Raw genomic sequence first — 21610 nt, 5'->3', positions numbered from 1 at the left:
AATTTTCTTAAGCATACAGTAATTAGAGAAACCATGCAATACACATCTCATTCTCAAATTTATATTGAAGATAATTGAATATACTATCGTTAAATATAGAAATCAAGTTCTATAAAAAATTAAAATTATTTACATATTTACATAATATCATAATCCGTCTCGATTTTTCAAAGGATTTAATTATATTTATAAATATGCGGCACAAAATCATAATTTTAAAATTAAATATACACATCTCGTTTCAATTCTATATGTTAATAAAATCGAAAAATTAATAAATAAATATGTTTTCAATAATAAAATAAAATATCTAATAAATTTCCATTGTTATATATATTACATAATTTTAAATGAATTATAATAAAATGAAAATATAGTTCAACTTTAATAAATATCAAATAACATGAAATATGAAATATAATTATTCAAGTATGAATAATTATGATTTAAATATATATGCGAATGAAAAGTTGACGAAATAAATTGTAATTTTTTTCTGCTTATGTAAATATTTTATTTATGACGATTCTGCCATTCAAAAACCATAGAAAATATTGTTTTATTCATACACTACATTATGCTATCGGGAATATTCTACTTATAGATAATTTCCAATAGCAATAATTCATGATGGAGAAGATTTTTCATAAAAATTATAAAGTTATAAAATGGAAATTATTGAGTAAATATTGTTAAAATTACAAAATACGTTAAGCAAAAAATGCTTCACCGTTACAATACGTTACAAAATTACGAAAATATTCGTTTTACACGAATATATACATACTTATTTTCCATTCCAAATATACACGAACTTAATAATTATAATGCTTTATCATATTATATTTTTTTTTTTTATCAAATCATGTGCATTTATAATTTATTAACTGAAACAATCCATTCTTTTGAATACATACAGTATCATTACATCATTGCAAATAATACCAAATTATTAAATGCAAAGACAATCTACACTACTAGATAAGATAATAATATATTTTTCACAAACAAAATTTATATGGATTATTAAAATTATTAAAATACAGATATTTTAATTCAAGGTATGAATGGAAAGAACAAGTTTTATATATAAAATAAAACTATCTTAATTGCAATGTTTCTTCTATATTATTTCAACAAAAGTATTTCATATTTTGAATATTTAATAATAATATTTAACTGAATGAATGATATTCTTATTAAAAAAAAAAAATTGTGACGTAAAATAACTCTTTGTGACAAATTCAACCATGATTATTATATACTTTCCACACAAATTTAGTTATTTCAGAATGGAAATGTATTTTCTTTTGAACATAATTTCACCTCTCTATAGAAATTCACAAAAATTCTTAATTATATTAATTAAACATGATCTTCAAACCTAACATTTTGTTTAAGGAACATTATTAGCTTTTCGAATTATGTTGAAGCAATTGACTTGATATCTTTTGAATTTATTTATAAAAACAATGATGGGAATAATAAAATAATATAGTATAATTTTAAAAAATTAATGAGTCCTTGGCTTTACAGTTATACACCTTCTAAAATAAAATACCAAATACTATAAGAAATTTAATAACACTTTTAAAATAAATAGCTCTAGAAAAAATATGAAGATCCAATTTAAAATTAAAAAAAAAAAACTATTGTTTGAAATATTTTCATTTTAAAAGAAAAATTTAAAGCAGCTAAGATGTTGATATTTTTGTTTGAGTTTGAAATTGTTAAGAATGAAAGGTATTTTATATGAATACGAATAGGAACCTTTTTCATTATAATAACTTCACTTATGCTTAAAAATCAATAATTTTTTACGTATTGTTCTTATGAATTAAATTACATGAAAATATATATATATATATATATATTGTGTATAAAAAAAAAAAAAGAAGTCGATTCGCCATGTAATTATTGTTTGTTGTATTGATTTTATAATTGGATTTAGAATACAATTAAGTTTCATAAAATAAATTATGATAAAATAAAATTCTGAAAATTTCCTAATTATAATTAATTTTATTTTATTTTATTTCATTTTCCTTTGTAGTATTTAATTCCAGTATTTAATTGTTCATTTCAAGCCCAATTTATTTTCATATATTTAAAAACGAAGCATACAAACTCATTATCAAATAAACTGTCATTGACAATATCATATTTCTTCTACAGGCAATAATTAGTAATATTATGAAGAAACAACATTATTTTTTGTTTTTGAATTATTACTTATAACAGAGGAGAATGAGCAAATTAAGAATAATATATTTAAGTAGAAAATTGTAAAATAGAAAAATCCTTTGCTTAATCCAATATTTTAAGAGTAATTAAGTGACGCAGATTAAAAAATGCGGGACATAGAGCAGAAATGGAAAATAAAAGAAGGCACATAATGTCTTGGTATGAAAACAAGGGTGTAAAAGACCTTCGAGGAAAAACACAGAGACAAAGATGGGAAGATAAGATTAAACTAGATTTAAGAGAAGTAGGGTATGATCAAGTATTCTGTACGTATTCTGTGCAAAATAAAGAAAAGTGGTTCTCGTGTGTTGACGAGGTGATACGAATAACGAATAACGAATACGATACGAATAACGAATATAAAAGCGAACGAAATATAATAATAATAGTAGCAACAACGATAAATAACTCTAAGGCAAAGCATTATCAATTACTAACTGATTTATCGTCCGTTAATCCATTATCTGAATATTTGATATTATTGTAAAATAATAATTTCACAAGAAATCTTTCGTTCCCGTTATGTGCTTCATATCGTATTAATATACATCTTTACAGAATCCTGATTTTAAATTAATTTTACAACTCTTAGATGTAATTAAGCGTCTGATTATTAAATAGAATTTCTTTGCCTTTTTGTTCAATTGGCTCGATTATTTTATTACCGTAAGAGTACATGAAAATGTTTAATACTCATAAAACTTCAATATTAACGTTAAAGCAGCAAACAAATAATTAAACATATTTATATATCATTAATTATTTTATAACAAGTACATATTGAATTTCCGTAAAAATAAGCGTTTACATTTCATAAACATATACGCTAAATATAAAATCTACCCACATAAATTAACGCTTATTAAACATTAAAAAATAATTTTTATAAACCTTTACTAATAAATGAGTATCCGAGAAAATAGAAATTTACGTGGCACAGGAGCGGCGCAAGAAACTCTAAAGTCTTCGGGTAAATGAACCAATAAGTTATTGCAATTTCAATACAATCTCATTCCAATTTCCTATTCAAATAATGAAATAATTAATCATTTTTATTTCAAATATTTTCACTGTGGATTGTTAGATTATTTCAGCTATTTCTTAATAAAAATCAACTGTTTATTGCAAGAAATAATTATACGCAATTATATTACAATTATAAATGTTATTATTAATAACAATTAAAATTGTCAAATGAATTATATTGAAATTTTACTTTAACGAATCTTGTCTTTCAACAATATCCGATTCTAAATGACAAAATAAAATCTGGGAATATAGCATTTCGACTACACTTTTTTAAAGTTTAAACGTTGAAATTACGAAATTAGTATAAAAATATATAACCAATTAGCGAAGCATATCGGAATTGAAAGAAAAAAGATGCAACATATCGAATAGTAATAAATATTAAAGAGAAGCTCACAAAATAATACGGATTCTAATGGTACTTAGAGAACAAAAAACAGCTTAAAAATCCACGAGTCTGTATTATTGGAGGCGATTGTCATCTCTCTAATCTTGACATATTTCAAAAAATTGTAAATGAATGTGTCTTTATCGATTAAACTTCAATGGTTGTAACCGAGAGAATCGTCGTAAAATTCACACTTGAAGCGGCATTTTAACAAAATTTAATGATCGATTTGAGAATTCGGTGCACAAGTAATTAATCTTCTTTTATACGAAATTACTTGCAGGCACCGATGTAAGCGGGTGTCGCAACGGCGCCCTTTCGCCCTGAGCACCCCATCATCCACTCATCCCGGCGGGGATGGGCCAACGAATGTTGTCCCTTGCCATGAAAGGGCGGATTGGGTGGTGAGGCGGAAGGAAAAAGAAACTCGATCGAGTAGCTGCGAGGGCGCGGAGCTGCTGGCAGAACAAAGCCGACCCTACGGGCGCCACCGACGCCACCGACGCCGCCGACGCCGCCACCGCCGCCGCTACTGCTCGATGAGGATGGGGCGCTCGAGGTGTCGGAAAACAGCGGCGACGCGTTAGAATCGAAGACGCTGCGCCAAGGACTCCATGATTTTTGGGCCCCTTGCTCCCTGCTTTATTACAGCAACTCCATTCTCTCTCTCTCTCACTCGCGATCCCATCCCCTTGCTAAGGAACACGTTTGGAACGCGAACCCCGAGCAACGGACACGTATGGGCAAGGCGTGGCAGAGCAAACATCACCCGAATCGAATGCGCCAGGCACTGTGACTAGGGCTATATATACTCATACGTATACCTTACTGTGCAATTAATCTCCTCTACTGCTGATGTCGGCAATATTACTGATCAGATCATACTATAACTTCATTTCCCGTATCCTTTTACATTTCGTTTTTTTATCCAGTTGGAGTCAAAATTTTCTAAATTAAATCTGGCAATTTCGACTATAAATGTATGTCTGTCTGTCTGTCTGTTTCTCATCTCTCTCTCTCTCTCTCTAGATATATATATATATATATATATATATATATATATATATCTGTCTTTGTCTCTGTCTCACTCTCTACCTATCTATCTATCTATCTATCTAGCTATCTATCTATCTCTATCTATTTGAAAAATTGAATTACTAGAATAAATATTCTTTTTATGTTAGTTGGTATAATGAAAAATTTCAACTATTTATGTAGCAAAAATTATGTCAAATTTTTAATATATTTTTATATTCATATTATTATTCCACGGATAAAACAGTTTGAAATAAAATATAAATACATTTTTATAAATCTCTAATAAGAGCTTATGTTAATTTTATTTTAATATTTTCATTAAAGTCTTAACTTATATATATATATATATATATATATATATATATATATATATACATATATATATATATATATATACATACATGTATTACTTGTTCAATATTGTACTTTATTACGCCATAATAATTCGTCTTATTTCTAACGATTTATTTATAAAAATATTAAATTAACAAAACAGTGATAATTACATATTATTGTTATTATACGTACATTATAAAGTAATTTATTGAAACATATAAACTATTGTATAAATTAGTTAGAATATATTCGTATATTTTCAACAATCCTTTAGAAACCCTTTTATTAAATTAATAAATAGTTTTGAAAAACAATAAAAAATCTGAGGTAAGTTATTTTATTGTATAAGTAAATGATAAATAATTATATATGTAAACAAATAATAGAAAAACTTTAGCAAAATAATTATTAAAAGGCCAAAGAAAGCTATTTTTAAAATGATAAAAATATTTAAATTTTAATTAATTAATAACCGAAATAAATCAAATTAATATAATAATATAATTAAATTTCTTAGTGAATAATAACTTATTGACAATGAGTAAACTTGATAGTTGAGAGAAAATTACAAGTACAAGTAGATCGATAGTAATTTTCAACTACCAACTGATAAACTCTTATTGCGTTCCAATCGAAATACTTTTTATTTACATAAACGCAGTATTAAAAGCAAGATTTAAGGGAAAAAAAATCGATATTTCATATAATACAGTATACATACATCTACTTATCAAGCACTCTTCCTTGATTTTTTCTACTCTCTCTCTCTCTCTCTCTCTCTCTCTCTCTCTAAAGCTCCAACAAGATTTCCACAGTTAAAAAAATGATGTAAGATGGTATGGATTGTGTAGTTATAAGATAAAATTGTTCTCTATAAAAGAAAGCTTTTTATTTATACTTGAAATATCCGAACATCCTTATCAAGCAGGCTCCTACTAGTTAATCAGCGCGTGCCGTCGAGAAAATTTAACGTCGTGATTGACATCTCCGTTAGTGAAGCGAAGTGCAGATTTCCTTTTGCATTCTGCTCATGCGCAAATACCTTATCGAGATATTTAGACGGCTTGACCCGAAGGCTCCGTATAAACTCCCATGTTTATTGCTGCATGTCCAATGTATTTCAGGACTAGATGTGTTCACTGAATAGTGACAAGATCAAAATGAGTGTAGTCTAGCATTATCTATAAAATTGAATCCTTCGTATAATTGTAGCAGTTCCAACGTATAAGGACATGGTTACAGTACAAATAGCATTGCTAATGAGTTCAGAATCCCGGCGGACCCCAACCAAATGCATACATCTTGGCTCAGCATCAATCCTACGTGTATTATTAGATAATCAATTACATTCGTAAGAAATAAATAATGCATTAAGAATCATATTCAGAATCAATAAAATCGTATTAAAATTCAATTGTGTGCGTGCGTTTGTGTGCGTATGTGTGCGTGCGTGTTATTTTCAAGGCAATTATACAAAAATATCATGATTTCATTATCTCGATAATGAGAATCATATTTTTTTTTCATTTATCGTGTTATCCATTACGGACTTTTTGCACTCTTTTCCCTCTCATTAAAGGAGACAGTGAGAAATGAATTTCTCCATCAAGAGTACAAGCTCGTGTAAGCTGATTGTCTCGATCATTGCGCGACATCCATCGATAACCAGCGATTCAAACAGAAATACTCTATAAATTAATTTGCAATAGTGAATTTTATTTTCAATACCTTTTGTTTTTTTTTTTTTAATATAAAAAACAACCGCTAGTTTATTAATGACCTCCTCTACCATAGCACGTATTTGTAATATTTTATATATCTTTACTACTTGAATTTGAATTACATACATACGGACGCGCACGCACAGCAACACACACTTTGACACATACACACACACACACACACACACACACACATATATATATATATAGATAGATAGATACTTTTATTTGTTTATTTAAGTTGTTTTGCTTTGAACTCAAATGCATTCGAGTACGTACAAACGTGCGTGTGTGTGATTTTGGATGTATATAATTTTTCGCGAGCGTCTGTGAATGTCATATGCGCATAGATATACGTTGCATCAAGAGACAAATAATTATTTAGGAAAAAATAATTAAATACAATGTCTCCTTTATTAAATCTGATAAGTATGAGCGCATATAGTCGAGTATAAGTATTTCAGTATAAATAGATACTATTCTCTCCTCGAGTCTTTATCTCGATAATCTTTCTAATAACATCTAGCAAGATATATTTTCCTTTATTATTTTAAAAGTAAATTGGTTTAGAAAACTAGAAAATAGTTATGCTAATTATAAAAATTGGATACAGCTCGCAAGCTATCGTAATAATTCATCGTAATATGGCTTCCCATTCCCAATTCCTCGGAATTCAATATTTGACCAACAAATATATATCTCAATTACGATACCTTGGCAGATTATACAACAGTGATAAGCTTCTATTAAAGTCTTTTATCAAACAACAATGGCAATTTAGCAATGAACTGTACTAGAGAACAGAGGAAAACTTAATTGATCGGTCGGTCATGTTATTCCGAATTGTATCTTGAACAGGAAAAAGAAACATTCGCCACAGTCAATGTTCGAAACATCAAAATAACTAGATATAATTATCTCGATAATAAGTCCTATAATTTTTCCTGCTTTCTTATTTTTCATTTATGATGGTAAATATTGATTGGCAACGTCATAATGAGAACGTCATAAGGGCCGAATAAAAATATGAAAGCCTGTGTGTGACTGACAATTGCCATTCAATGCAATTGAAATCATAAAACGTGATTACCAATATCGAAAGAAGGTAATGAATGTTCTAGTATTCCGAAACATCTGTGTTGCTTAATTTTTCAATTATTAATTTTGATAAAAACTATACAAAACTTATTAATTACTATTTTAGATGAAATATCAATATTTGAAATAAGATTTTTTATGAACTTTTAATAAATATTTGTACACTCGAATTACAACTTTTTCATATTTTAGACTAAAATTGTTAAATAATTCAATTAATATATATATATATATATATATATATATATATATATATATATATAGCCCCATTTTAACGATACTTATAATTTCTGACGATAAAAAAAGTTAAATTTAAGTTGAAAAAAAGAAATTTATATCAAATTTACAATTAAAATTTTATTGCAAATTAATAGAAAACACATGAAATATTTCTATTTTTCAACCGACTTATTATCATGTATTTTATAACAAATTTAATAATCTATGATTAATGCAGTATAGTTTCTTTGATCTAACATAAACTTTCAATAATATTTCAGATCTGCCTATTATTAAATTTAATATACATCTGCAAGTAAATTATTGTACTTTTAAGTGTAAATTTATGATATACTAATTCATGGATTCATTGAAAGGATTTTTGTAGATTTATTGGTGCTAATATATTAGGTAAACAATATAAGAAAAGAAATATAATCTAAATAAAATAAGCTTTCTTTTCTTTTTCAAGAATAAATTTATTCACAATTACGATTACATACTTGGGCTAACATTTTCTTAAGCAAAAAAAATTCAACAATACGATAGTATTCTTTTAGGATTATGTAAAATTTTTCAATTAACTTTTGCACTATTCTAAAGGTAAAAATAACATTTTTATCTTGAATATAATTATATATATATATAACCAAGTATACATTTGTATATGTTAATAAATACAAAGTTCTACATGATTAAAACTTTGAGGAAACAAGTAGAATAAATAAATTAGGTGTTCAAAAGTATCGTATGCGAAGAAAGCAATCCTTAGAAGTTCGTCATCGTAGCTTTTATTCTTGGAACAGTAGTATATGTCGTTTTATATATTGACACCGATAGATCACAGCTTGAATTAGAATGTATAGGCACGATAAAGTCCTTAACACACTGAATAATAATTAAGCAATGGCTCCCGATTTAGGAGATTAGCAGTAATTACGTAAAGTGTCGAAACGACTTATTAAACGCGGGAAGCTTTGTTCCCAATTACAACTATTATAATTACAATAAACTTCATACTTTTCAATATATAATTAATTATTTTACTATGTAAATAAATAATTTTGATTTTATGCAATAGTCAAGATAAATTATATTCGATTGGATATAGTTTTCAAGATCACAAGGTTTTGCTAATTAAAAATATGAACAAAAATAGGCGAACATATACATACTGCTCGTGATAAAATTATAATAAATTATATTAAATTTCAAAATTGAACTAATCAAATCCAAGATATCGAAAATTATCGCCGAAAGAGTAATTTATAGAGAAATAACAATACATGTATCATTAATTCATTCTTTTAACATCTGCGTAGTTTTCCACGTATAGCATGCCTGTGCGTATGAAGCATTTATAAGTAAATATAATTACATAAATACAATATATTAATTAAGTCAATTAGAACTAAGCGTTGGAAATCTCCTGACGAGTATATAAAGGCAATTTACTCAATGTAAATACTTGTACCGCTTGAGAGAAAGAAAAAAAGAAAAACTAACTTGACTAAAATATTGAAAAAATATTGAATTCAATTAATTTTAGTCAATTATTCATTAAATAAAAGGATTTTTCACTCGAAAACATAATCTGTAACAGTTCTTTCAATATTATCTAATTGAATAAATGTTACCTTATTATTATAAAAAAATTATCTAACCAATGCTTTAGTATAATAACTATAAGATTAATATAAATAAAAGCATTAAAATAACCTATATTATAACTATAATAATCATAAATGATTTTGATTATAACTTTTTTATACAATTCTATAATCTTCTTATTTAAAATACAATTAATTAGAAATAATCTTATTCTAATTAGAATTTAATTTTAAGCTTCGTTTTAAAAATATGTACTTATTTTTACAATTTTATTCTTGTATTAACGAACAAGACGCATTACACTAGATAATTAAATCATATGTAGAAGTTAACATATATATATCTGGCAATTTTCATTAAGCTTTAGAAGAATTCATTTATATTGAGTAATATTGATTATACCAATGCTTTCATCCTCGAAGATACAGCAGAATTCAATATGGTAATGATGAATATATCTTCAGCATGGATCATCAGTTATCAATGTGTCGCCATCCATAAATAATTGTACTCATTGATATCTTGAATGAGCTATTTAATGGCACAAGCAATAGATTGCCTACAAATCTTTTAAACCGACAGAAACAATTCGTATCTATTTTGTAATTTGTACTTTCTTGAAATCTTGCATTTACTAATCGATATATCAATCACAATATTTGATACGGTAGCGATTGACGAAGAAAAAAAAAATTAATTCTTGAAGCAGAAAAATATGTTATCTTTCATAAAATAATTTATCGACATCTGAAGAAATTTTCACTATTCTGACGCACTAGACAAACAAAGAAAACGAACGTTTGTCAGGAACTAACAATGAATGGGGATAATTTTATGAATATTATGAGTAATTAAATTCAAACTCTTATCGAATAGGCAATAATAGCTATGGTCTAATGCATGAGCATTCCTTACACATCCTCATAAATGATCAGGAAGTTACCTAATTTTAATATCTCAATAAACTGTAATAAAAAGGTCAAGAACAATTGTTCTTGAATTAATGTTTTTAAATATAAACAATATTAAAAAAAAAAAAAAAAAAAAAAAAAAAACTAAAAATCTGAATTCAAACATTTGATAAAAAAAAAACTTACGCAAATCTGAGATCTGAGAAATAATTAATTAATAAGTATTTGGATTTTGAATTAACAAAGAATTAAAAGACATAAGTACTATATTTAAAAAAAAAAAAATAAAAAAATACAAAAAACTATTATTACTACGCTATGGATAAAACATTTATTTCGTAATTTAAAACTAAATTTGAGACCAATTTTTTTAATTATCAATGACAACAATAAAAAATTGAACTTCAAAATGACGATAAGAGTCTTAAAGTTTGTTTAAAATACATGATACAATGAGCAACTATCTAAATATTAAATTTGCCTTGCATATTTAATTTATTAAAGATAGTTATCGAAAACCGCTTTCATATAAAAAATTAAAAATTCATAAACTAATCCAAAGAAAGGAGCATCCTATATTTTTATGAATTTATCAACGGAGTGCTTTCGTTTCGTAGAAGTAATTTTAGATATAGAAGTAAACCAATGAATAGTGCATCTTGAAAGAATAAAAAAAAAAGCAAGAAAAAACTAAAATAAATTGTTTAATTAGCAAGAAAAGGCAAACTCTATGGTGTAAATTTTCTTATTTATCATCCTGTTAAAATTTATAATGATGAGTCATAATGAACTATTTTTTAAAATAAATGTATTGTAAATCTTAATTTTACAGTTAATCATTTTAACTTGACGTCTGGGGATCCTAGTGATTTTCATTCCTTATTATTGTTCTAAGAATTATTATCGTCATATTACAGTTCATATAATCTCTGTCCGATTGTTGCATCAAATACAGTAATTAAGCAATTACTTTTCTTAAAAAATATAAAATATAAAATGACTTTCGTACTTTCGTTACTTTATTATAATCGTGTCAGAATTGTCGCTTAATCCAAAGGTAAGTCAACGTCAGGATTATTTGACGCTAATTTGACAAGTGTTTTTTTCACACGGAGTATTGGAAGGCGAGCTGCAGCTTTAGTGTGCCAACATTCTTTCATCATGGCGCCCATTCCCGCTAATGTCTGAAAGACAGAAATACAATTATTTGCAAATGTACGAAGAGATGCATTGATAAGCAAACAAGCAGCATCCTCGACTAAAATTCGTTGGCATTATTATTCAGGCGGATGCAGTAAGAAAGTTTTTTTGTTTCGAGTGCCAATGGTGGCAAGTGTTAAAAATTGTAATAAGATGTAGGAAAATAATTGTCGAATATTCTGCACGGGGTGAAAACGTTAAATTTCAAACAGACTATTGTCCTTATCTTCGAGCTAACGATTATCTACTATCAATTACAATTAAACGTCGATAGAAACATTAATCGACGCTTCATTTTGCTTATTGTGCAAATTAATTGGCTTACCGGATCCGAGTGCCAGCGGTTCGGTATCGGTGGTCTGCGTTGATCAGCCACGACTAATTTACGCATCTCCTCTAACGTTGGCTCCTGATTGCCACTTACAAGCCACTCGGAATACGGTGCTGCATAGTCCAAGGCAACACCATTACTAATACATCTACGACACACCTCCCAGAAAACCAATCCCAAGCTATATATGTCGGCGCGCCGAAAACCCTCGAGACATTGGGGATCGAAACTGAAAAAACGAGATATTCACTTTTTTAATTTTTGACCATCGTTGTGCTCAAGCATTTGACTATTTTCAAACCATAAGCATTCAAATATGATCTCTTAAATAAAAAGAACATTATTGAAATAATATCGATTATTCGTAAGTTAGAAAAATATCTCGATTATCTAGAATGATGTCGAAGGAAAATGAAGTATTTTTATCGAAGTCAAAATAGTTATAAATCAGATCACCGAATACTGCATTTAACAGCTTCGTTTTCAATATTTATCAGGAAGCGCTTGTAATGACAAAATTTAGCGTCATTACGAGAACAATAAAAGTTCGAGCATCGAGCGAGTCGCGTATATTTAAGTTGTAAAGCAACACGATGCGACGAGAATCAGGCAACTGATAATTATCAAACCCCCCCCTCCCCAATCAACCTGGTGTAATTGTAATATTTACGTCTGCTCGAGCAGCTCAGGGCTCATGTAGCGCTTTGAGCCTTGTTTGAGGTCCATCTTATCGGCACCAAGTCTATCTTGCGTGACCGCGTGCGCCAAGTCAGCGATGACGCAAGCTCCGTTCGTTTTCACAAGTATGTTCTTGGACTTGAGATTGCGATGCGCCATCGCCGGTTTACCCCGAGTGCCGTGGATCTCCGTGTGCAGGTACAATAATCCATTGGCGATACTCAGGCAGATGTTGAACATTTGATGGTGATTCAACGGATGGGGAAGCTAGATATTCAATATGATTAGATAATGAACAACATGGGATTGAAAGTGCATCGAACGCTACTGATAAGTCGCTATTTTCATTCTAAATCGCTTACACAACACACGATAAGCCGTACGCGCGCGCAGGCACACATATGGGCCTCTGTATCGTAAAGCTTCTAAATTAATATTTAATACTGAAAGTACAAAGGAATGTTGATTTCATCGTCGTAAGTGACGTTTACGGTACGTTCCAACACAAAGTTCCTTTATATTTATAATCTATATGGATTAATGAGCATTTAGATTTTAACGTTAATTAAAATAAATTAATAGCGTAAATACGTATCGACTGCATATTATAAAATTTGTGTTTTTAAATGTTTGAGAGACTAAGAGCATTTTACGCGTTACACAGAAGACTGTAATAACGACACATAAATAATATTTATACTTTTGTTATATGTATATTTATGGCACATTACAGTAATCGGGTGTAACATTTAAAATCTTTTTAATGATGCTTGCATAATAATAATAATAATAATAATAATAATAATAATAATAATAATAATAATAATAATAATAATAATAGTAATAAAGAAGAGTATAAAACTTCAAATTTCTAATTAAAATATTGTAATTTATACGCTTGGGTTGTTTGATGGTTCGATATTTTTTTTAGCACCTAGGCATACTTAAAAGAAAGATAACTTGTTCAATAACAGTAACTGCGTGGTGACATTTAAAAATTAAATTTATATCCGAAACCGATATTTAGAAGTAAAAATATCGCTGCTCGTAAAGGACGAGTACGCGAACTAATTAAAATCCTATCAGTAAAATCATTGCAATGTTGAAAAATAATAAAAAGAAAAAGGAAACTCACCTGAATGAGGTAATTGTAAAGCGACCCCAAAGGATGATAATGCGTGACCAGCCAAAGCTGCGTACAACTTGCACGGCTTGTCATATCACTGCCGACGTATCCGAGAATATTGTCGTGTCGCGACGGTAAAAGTTGCGAGTAAACTTCCGTTTCTCGGGCCCACATAACCTCGTCACGTGAAAAATATATTTTTACGGCAACGTTCTCACCGTGCCAAATGCCTCGCCAGACCTCGCGACCAAAACTACCACCAACACCCCCGCCGCCATTACTCAAGCACTCGGCAAGAGCTACTTGTTTCGCCAAAGTGCGCTGGACTAGCAATGGCAGTCCGGAACCAGAACCACTTGTTAAGCTCTGCCCCTCCAAGTACTCCTATAACGAAGAGAGAAAATATATATAAATTATATGTTTTATAGCTCGAACAAGCTTACCACATTTTATTGGCTTACGTAAATTGCAAATTTTGAAAAAAATCATAGCGACTGCTGACAGAGTCGAAGGAGTTGAGACTTATTTCTACATAAATTCAAATAAATACAATTATTACTCGAATATCTTCTACATCTTTATATTTTATTATTGATATAAAGCTAAAAAAAAAAAAAAAAAAAAAAAAAAAAAAAAAACTATAATCAGAGTGAATTATATGAATAAATTAATGTATAAATGTATAAATCTTCTTAAAATATGTGATTCGTATATTATTATTAGCATTGTTGAAATAATTTTCACCATTATATAAGTTTATTTGTAATTCCATATAGATGTTCAAATACTTATCAATAAATATAACAATTTAATGGCATATTCTATGGTCGTACCAAGTATTTGAAATATTGATCATCTTAGTCTGATCAATTAGTCTTATTCCTGAATGCTTTTCATTTTGTTATTCTTAAATGATTAATATAATTATACAAGTACAATTATTATTAATACATAAAATTTGTCATTATATTATATTATGATATTATAATAATTAATAGAAGCTTTATTTTCTTTAAATTTTAACATTTTTGCCAATATAACGACTAACCCTAACTGCTAAATCTGTAAAAGTTATTGTAAAGTAAATTTATATTGATGTATCAAAGTATTTAATTACCAGACATTACGATCCTTTACAATTTCATTTTAACCATCCATTTCGACCATTAAAATGTTGGAAAAACTAACAATGATTTATATCGGCTATTGAAATTGGAATATATTTTTAATTAATAAGCCTATTTTTATATTAATATTAAATAAATATGATTGATCGAGTCTCATATCCTGAATATATTGTTTTAGTTTAAAAAAGTTCGTATGTAAAAGAATTCGAAAATTCGAAAATTCGAAAATTCAAAAATTCAAAAATTCAAAAATTCAAAAATTCAAAAATTCAAAAATTCAAAAATTCAATATGATAATTCCAGGTAAGGAAGAAACGACATTGGAAATGCCCATCATTTGTCGAATTAAAATCCTCTTTAATTTTACAATAAATAGTAATAAATTTATAATTTATAATCACCTTGAGTGTACTGTCACCAGCTGCTGTTGCCCGAAACTCGTGGGAATAACTCATGGTACCACCTGCAGTCGAAATCGGCGAAGAAAACGCCAGCATCGACGGCTCCATCCGCGATTCAATTAACTTTTTGCTTCGACGAGGAGTCGTAGAACGGTTTCGTCGAGTTCTTCGATTACGATAATATAGGAATATCGCGCAAAAAATAAAGCTTAGTCCTAATATTGGACCTAATATAGCTAAAGTGACTTTTATCACATTTTTCATTTCAGTCCCATCTATAATATTAAAGAAAATGGAAAAACAATTGAACAGTCGAGGAAAATGTAATAATAATTTCTATTATATCTTTGCCATCTACTTAGCTTTCAACCAAAATTTAATAAATGCGCATACGCACACGCACGCACACGCACACACCATATACACATTAAATTATTTATTGATTCTCCACTTCATGTTTCATATTTGACAAAAAATTAAAATATTTTAAGCTTTCAACCTACTTTATAAATAAACATAAATGATTAACAAACACATATTAGTAAGCATATGAAAGTAATAGAAGGTAATTTAATTAACTGAAAAATACTTGTTAACTAATAATGGACAATGACGTATTAATAAAATTTTGCAACAGTTAATTTTCCTTCGGGACTTTAATGCTTTAAAGTGAATTGCAAAAGGTGAATTACCAGTCGTGCGATCTTGTAAAATTGGAAAAGGCCCGCCATTGCACAATTCCTCTTGGCAACATTCCGTATGAAATTGACCACCTCCGTTACGATTGTTGCCGTTAGTCACGTTGCCCGATTGTAAATGTTTGTTACATATAAGCGGCACTTGATCACGATTCACGATACACCCTCGACGACCTCTTTTTTTCCCATCTGTTTCGCGAACCGTGGACTTCCAGCACTATAATTGAAAATGGTATTTTTAATACAATTTCAATTTAAACTTAAACGATTCTATGTAATAACTTTCATGCTCTGCCCTTCTGTTTAAGTATTAAAGATTCTGATTGAAATAAAAACAAAATCAAAATTTAGTACATATCATTGTAGAAAAAGAAGAAATACATGGAGAAAGAAGTAGAGGATCTCTACGAGCGTAAAAAGAAAACTAAAAATATATATATATATATATATATATATATATATATATACTACAGGCTTTACAAGTTGAAAACAAATTGATTAGTCAAAAGACTGATATAAGAAATTTAATAAATTAAACGCGTCTATAGAAACGCATTTAAACTTGTGCAAAACAAAATTTCACTAAATTATATTTTGGAATACGTTTGGTTCATAGTTGATATGATATTTGTACTTTTTTCTTCCTACAAACGCATAAAAATTCATAGAAGCCGTTTATTAAGAAAGTTGCCCTAATTATCGATTATTATATATTTCTAAATACTATTTTAAAATATTGAAATATTTAAATATTTAAATATTTAATAATATCTATTTAAAAATATTAATAAATCAAAATATTTTACTTTCTTAAATATGTACGATATTGAAAATGGCAAATATGCAATACAAAACTCATTAAACTTTACCCACCAATAACGCATCTTCGCAAATGTACGGAGGCTGATCAACGGAAGGATCGCAATCATCTCCGTCGCAAACGTGACACTTTAATTTTCGTTGCATTATTTTTGTCATTTAAATGTATTTGCAAATACATAAAGTACATGTACTCTACTTGATATTTGATTTCCTTCCTGAAAGAACAAACATAGATTTCATTATTATTCGCTATATCGAAACAAAATAATTTTACATAATGTTTTTACGTGGGCATTTAATTATTTATCCAAAATAATTCGATAATAATTACTCTACATAATTAAAAGTACGCAATTAATTCAATTATTTATTGATAAAATTAATAGAATATTGTTATATTGAATTTCCATTCGATCGAACATATATTATAGAACGTTTCTTTCAATTTATTAAATTTTTGAACGAATTAAAACGTCACGGATTTACTTAATATACTACTAGTAGATAATGAATATATAATGATAATTATTCGTTGGAAAAATAAAATATTTAAAGCTATTGTTATCCATTTATAAAATGGTGCCCTCTTGCTATTGACCAAAATGATTGGAAAAAAATCTACGAACCTTTGGAAAAAAATAAGCTTAACGGATAACGTATTTGCTGTGAACGTATTCGTTGAAAGTATTTTACGTCTTACTTGTATTCATACTATTTTTAGTTCCACATACATATTTCTTCTTATAAAATAACAATAGGATTTCATGAAATAAACATATACTCAAATACGAAATACTTTTTGCGACGTATTTGATATTACTATATTATATATACGAAAACTTTATTTACATCATTGCATAAATAAGAGTAAGACTACGCGCGCGCGCGCGCGCACGTACGAACACGGGCGCACGTAAATGTGTGCACATATATTTCAAATGCATGTACCTTCGCACCTCTACTATCTCAATACCAATTTATATATGCATATATATGAATAATCTATAGTTATATCTAACTTTTTGTAAATATATGTCTATTGCTTTAACTATTATGATTAGGTGAAATTTTATTTTATTCTTAAATGATAAATATTATAGCATTGAAATAGACAATAAAAATATATAGAGTGTCATTTATAAATATTGATTTTTTTTTTTTTTTTTTATAGCGTTTAAAATTTAAAACAATTGTATATAGAAGTAATCCACAAATATATGTTGAGGAGGAGGGAGGGGCAAACTTGTATATGAAAACACAGATGCGATCGATAATAAAAAATATCTTTGATTGGATTTCTATTCATATAGCAAATTTAAAAATAACATTCTGCTAGAATGTTAATTCAGATAATGATGCTCCTAATACTAAATAAGTATAAAACATTAGATTATAATGAAAATAATATGGAATTGTATGTAGTATCTATAGACTGTTTTATATATATATATATATATATATCAAAGTTTTTTTCTGTCTTGCATTTAATTAACTGCAGTTAGCAACAAACGCATTCTCTTTATTTTTTCTCCCATTCATTTAAAAACGCTGGCCTTAGCACTCGCCATACCGACATAATTTCTTTATATTCACGGCACGGATGCTTTCGAATGGAGATCCATGAATCTTTAGTTACAGAATAGATTAGCAATAAAAATTTATTAATTACTTCCTGGCATCAAAATTACATTATATTAAATATATACCGGTAGTAGTGCATTATTATCATCAGTATTTGTAAGTCTGCCGATACAAGACGACTTACCGACTGCAATTTCTCTTAAGGAGAACTCTCGGAGAGTAAATCTTTTGTTACTGTCTTTACCATTACGACTTTAGGCGGTACGGTACAAAAGATTTTCAATGTCAAGCAGAGAGGTTGGAAGAGGATATAATCATGTCTATTAAAACGGAACTTACAATTTATCTAAATTTTCGTCAAAGAGGCGAGTATTTAACAACGATATTTATCGATATAAATCAACAATAAATACTTATCAATAATAAAGTTGATATTGATTTTACTCTCATTAAACGTACAATTCGACACTATTAAAACGTACAAACACTATTAACTGGAAAACATAAATATTTAATTTTTATAACATATCTTCATATTATTTCTTATTTCAGGGATATGAAGGCAAATTGAAAACCGATATTGCTTCTTCAAAAGCTGAATTAATAATATTCAAAACTTCTAGTCTCCATCTTCTATATATTTCATGGTTGAACAATGGGCGCCCTCTCTTAGGAGAACTAAGAAACGATTCTGAATGTGGACATAACCAAAAAAAATTACGCTAATTTCAGATGAAATATAATCGAATTATCTAAAGTAATAGAAAAAAACTTCAAATAATAATATCCTGAATGACATTTTTGACGAAGAAAATTAATTAACAATTATTGTTACCATTTTTTAAAAAATGTATTTTTAACTTGTATTTAGGCGATAATTAAAAAATATTAGTTTTACCACCTCAATTATTTTTAAGGATAATTATGACATTGAAATTTACTAAAAAGAACCGATAACCATATATATATTTATTTATATATATATATATATATATATATAACGATAAAGATGTACATAAATATGTGTAGAAACAAATACATTCATAAATTTTATATAATAAACATTTGTATTTAAATATATAAAATCTGAAATTTAGCCTTAAATTTAGCTAAAATTTGTTTTTTTTTTTTTTTTTTATGTATTTTACGTTTTCTAAATATTATCTGATATTACGTTTAATATAATATATCTATTATTATAATGTAAATCTCATAACTTAATGTACCCGAAACATACGCTAAAATTAACCATCTGTATTATAATTTTATATTACAATAGAATAATAATATTGTAAATAACAATTATGATTATTGTATCGATTAAAAGCAAACTTAAATAAGACATTACTAAACTTAATTTCATTTAACGGCAAAAGTAAAAGTAAATATATATATATATATATATATAAGATCAATCGCAATGTCAGAAATATTAAATTATAAAACAATTTCAATTCATATATATTATATCATTAATAATGTCTATATTCATAACTGAATTAACAACGTAAACAATTAGTTTATAATACCATTTATATTTATAAGAAAATATTAATTGACTTATATACTTATTTGATCATTAATAATAACTAGATTTCAATATTTCTATTATAATTAATCTTTGCATTGAAAAGAACTATTAACAAAATATTGCTCAAACACTCAAACTAATCTCCTAAGGACAAAAAGATTTTAAATCTAAAATTAATAAAGACAATTTCATTCTTTTATATTTATCGATTGTATTGCATTCACAAAATGTTCACTATTTTAAAAGATTAATTGAAAATGTTAGATTATTTTGTTATAAATTTTTAAATAAATATTGAAGTAAGGTACGATATGAATTACAGTATTTCCCTATATTACATTTTTATCAAAATAAAGATATTTAGATTTCTATACATTCATTCCATTACACTGTTTATGAGACGAATATATATATATATATATATATATATATATAAATTAACAATATATATGCTAAGATGCAAAATTATGTATTCTTGCAATAAATATACTGAAACATGAGACGCCAGGAGTATAAAACTTGGAATACTTGTTTAATATAAGAATGTATATCGATGCATATTCGCATATAGCTTGTTACAAATAGTGAGCAACTTTTAAAAAATATAAAATACCCATTATAAATAAGAATTTGTTTTTTTTTGTTTTTTTTTTGTTTTTTTTTTGTTTTTTTTTTTATGTATTCCAACTTCAAGCTATTCAAGTATTTCAAATTGATAAAATATGCTGCTAGTGCACTAATGTAAATACAAAATAAGCTCATCGCATATAGCAAATTGAGCAGTTAAGCAATAATTATTACTTACAAAACATACATATAATTTATAATTAATATCATATTGATTAATTAGCTTAAATTCCAGATGTAAGCTCTGATTGACGAATGTAAGTTCTCATTCGCGAACCAGCTTAAGCATTAAAATAAATTTTAACCTCGTAAATTTCTTTCACTCGGTGGTTATCGTGAATTTTTATTAAACCAGACATTTGACGATTGTCCCAAATCGCCATTAATAACCGCGGCGGTAAATTCGAAAGAGCCTCGGGTCGCCGAAAGAAAACAACACAAAAAGGACAGAAGGTAACGCCGTGACCCGAAACTCTCCAGCCACCACCTCCTCCTCCGCCGGTACGTACACCGCCCTCCTCCGCCGCCCCCCTGCCCATCCGACCAATCGCATCCGAACCGCCATCCCTCGCTCGGACGCACTCGCCACTATTTCGGCCCTTGTCACCCCACGCGCCCAAAAATATTACCTTCACAAAGAAAACTCCTCTGCGGTCTCGTATCTTCATGAAAAACCGAGAGATCCCTCATAATGCAATGGTTGCGGTGACGGGGGAGCATCGTCGCCCGGTCCGTGATTCGATGAGCCTCTTGCTAATTCCAAGCCGGGACATTCCTCTCGCACAAGAACGTCGTCGCTCGTGATCGGAGAGCTGCGCTCGCTGCCAACAGTACGACCAACAACAACGCGTCCCCGACTTTCTCACCACCATTTTGCGCACACGCGCTCCTCG

At 28.2% G+C, this 21610-nt stretch overlaps 1 protein-coding gene across 1 annotated transcript; it reads right to left on the bottom strand.

Moving 5' to 3' along the window:
• Positions 1 to 11631: 11631 nt before the first annotated feature.
• On the bottom strand, positions 11632 to 21394 carry sax (type I BMP receptor saxophone). Its single transcript, XM_011496237.1, has 8 exons — positions 21347 to 21394; positions 17030 to 17193; positions 16151 to 16373; positions 15459 to 15733; positions 13940 to 14314; positions 12797 to 13071; positions 12121 to 12355; positions 11632 to 11779 (listed from the first exon to the last, which is right to left on the bottom strand). Exons 2-8 carry the CDS (start codon positions 17132 to 17134, stop codon positions 11642 to 11644), a joined length of 1626 nt encoding a protein of 541 aa, XP_011494539.1. The 5' UTR covers positions 17135 to 17193; positions 21347 to 21394; the 3' UTR covers positions 11632 to 11641.
• Positions 21395 to 21610: the final 216 nt, after the last annotated feature.

The sequence above is a fragment of the Ceratosolen solmsi genome, unplaced genomic scaffold (assembly GCF_000503995.2).
Source record: "Ceratosolen solmsi marchali unplaced genomic scaffold, CerSol_1.0 scaffold29, whole genome shotgun sequence".
NCBI lineage: Eukaryota > Metazoa > Arthropoda > Insecta > Hymenoptera > Agaonidae > Ceratosolen > Ceratosolen solmsi.
Note: the sequence above shows the minus strand (reverse complement) of the source record. Positions and strands in the feature narration are given on the sequence as shown.

Excerpts from the sequence above, each read along its gene's own strand:
- sax (XM_011496237.1), bottom strand. The coding sequence starts at position 17,134 with ATGACAAAAATAATGCAACGAAAATTAAAGTGTCACGTTTGCGACGGA. Across the intron at positions 15,734-16,150 it reads TTTACAAGATCGCACGACTG|ATGGGACTGAAATGAAAAAT; the intron begins GTAATTCACCTT and ends TTAATATTATAG. Across the intron at positions 14,315-15,458 it reads CTGGTGACAGTACACTCAAG|GAGTACTTGGAGGGGCAGAG; the intron begins GTGATTATAAAT and ends TCTTCGTTATAG.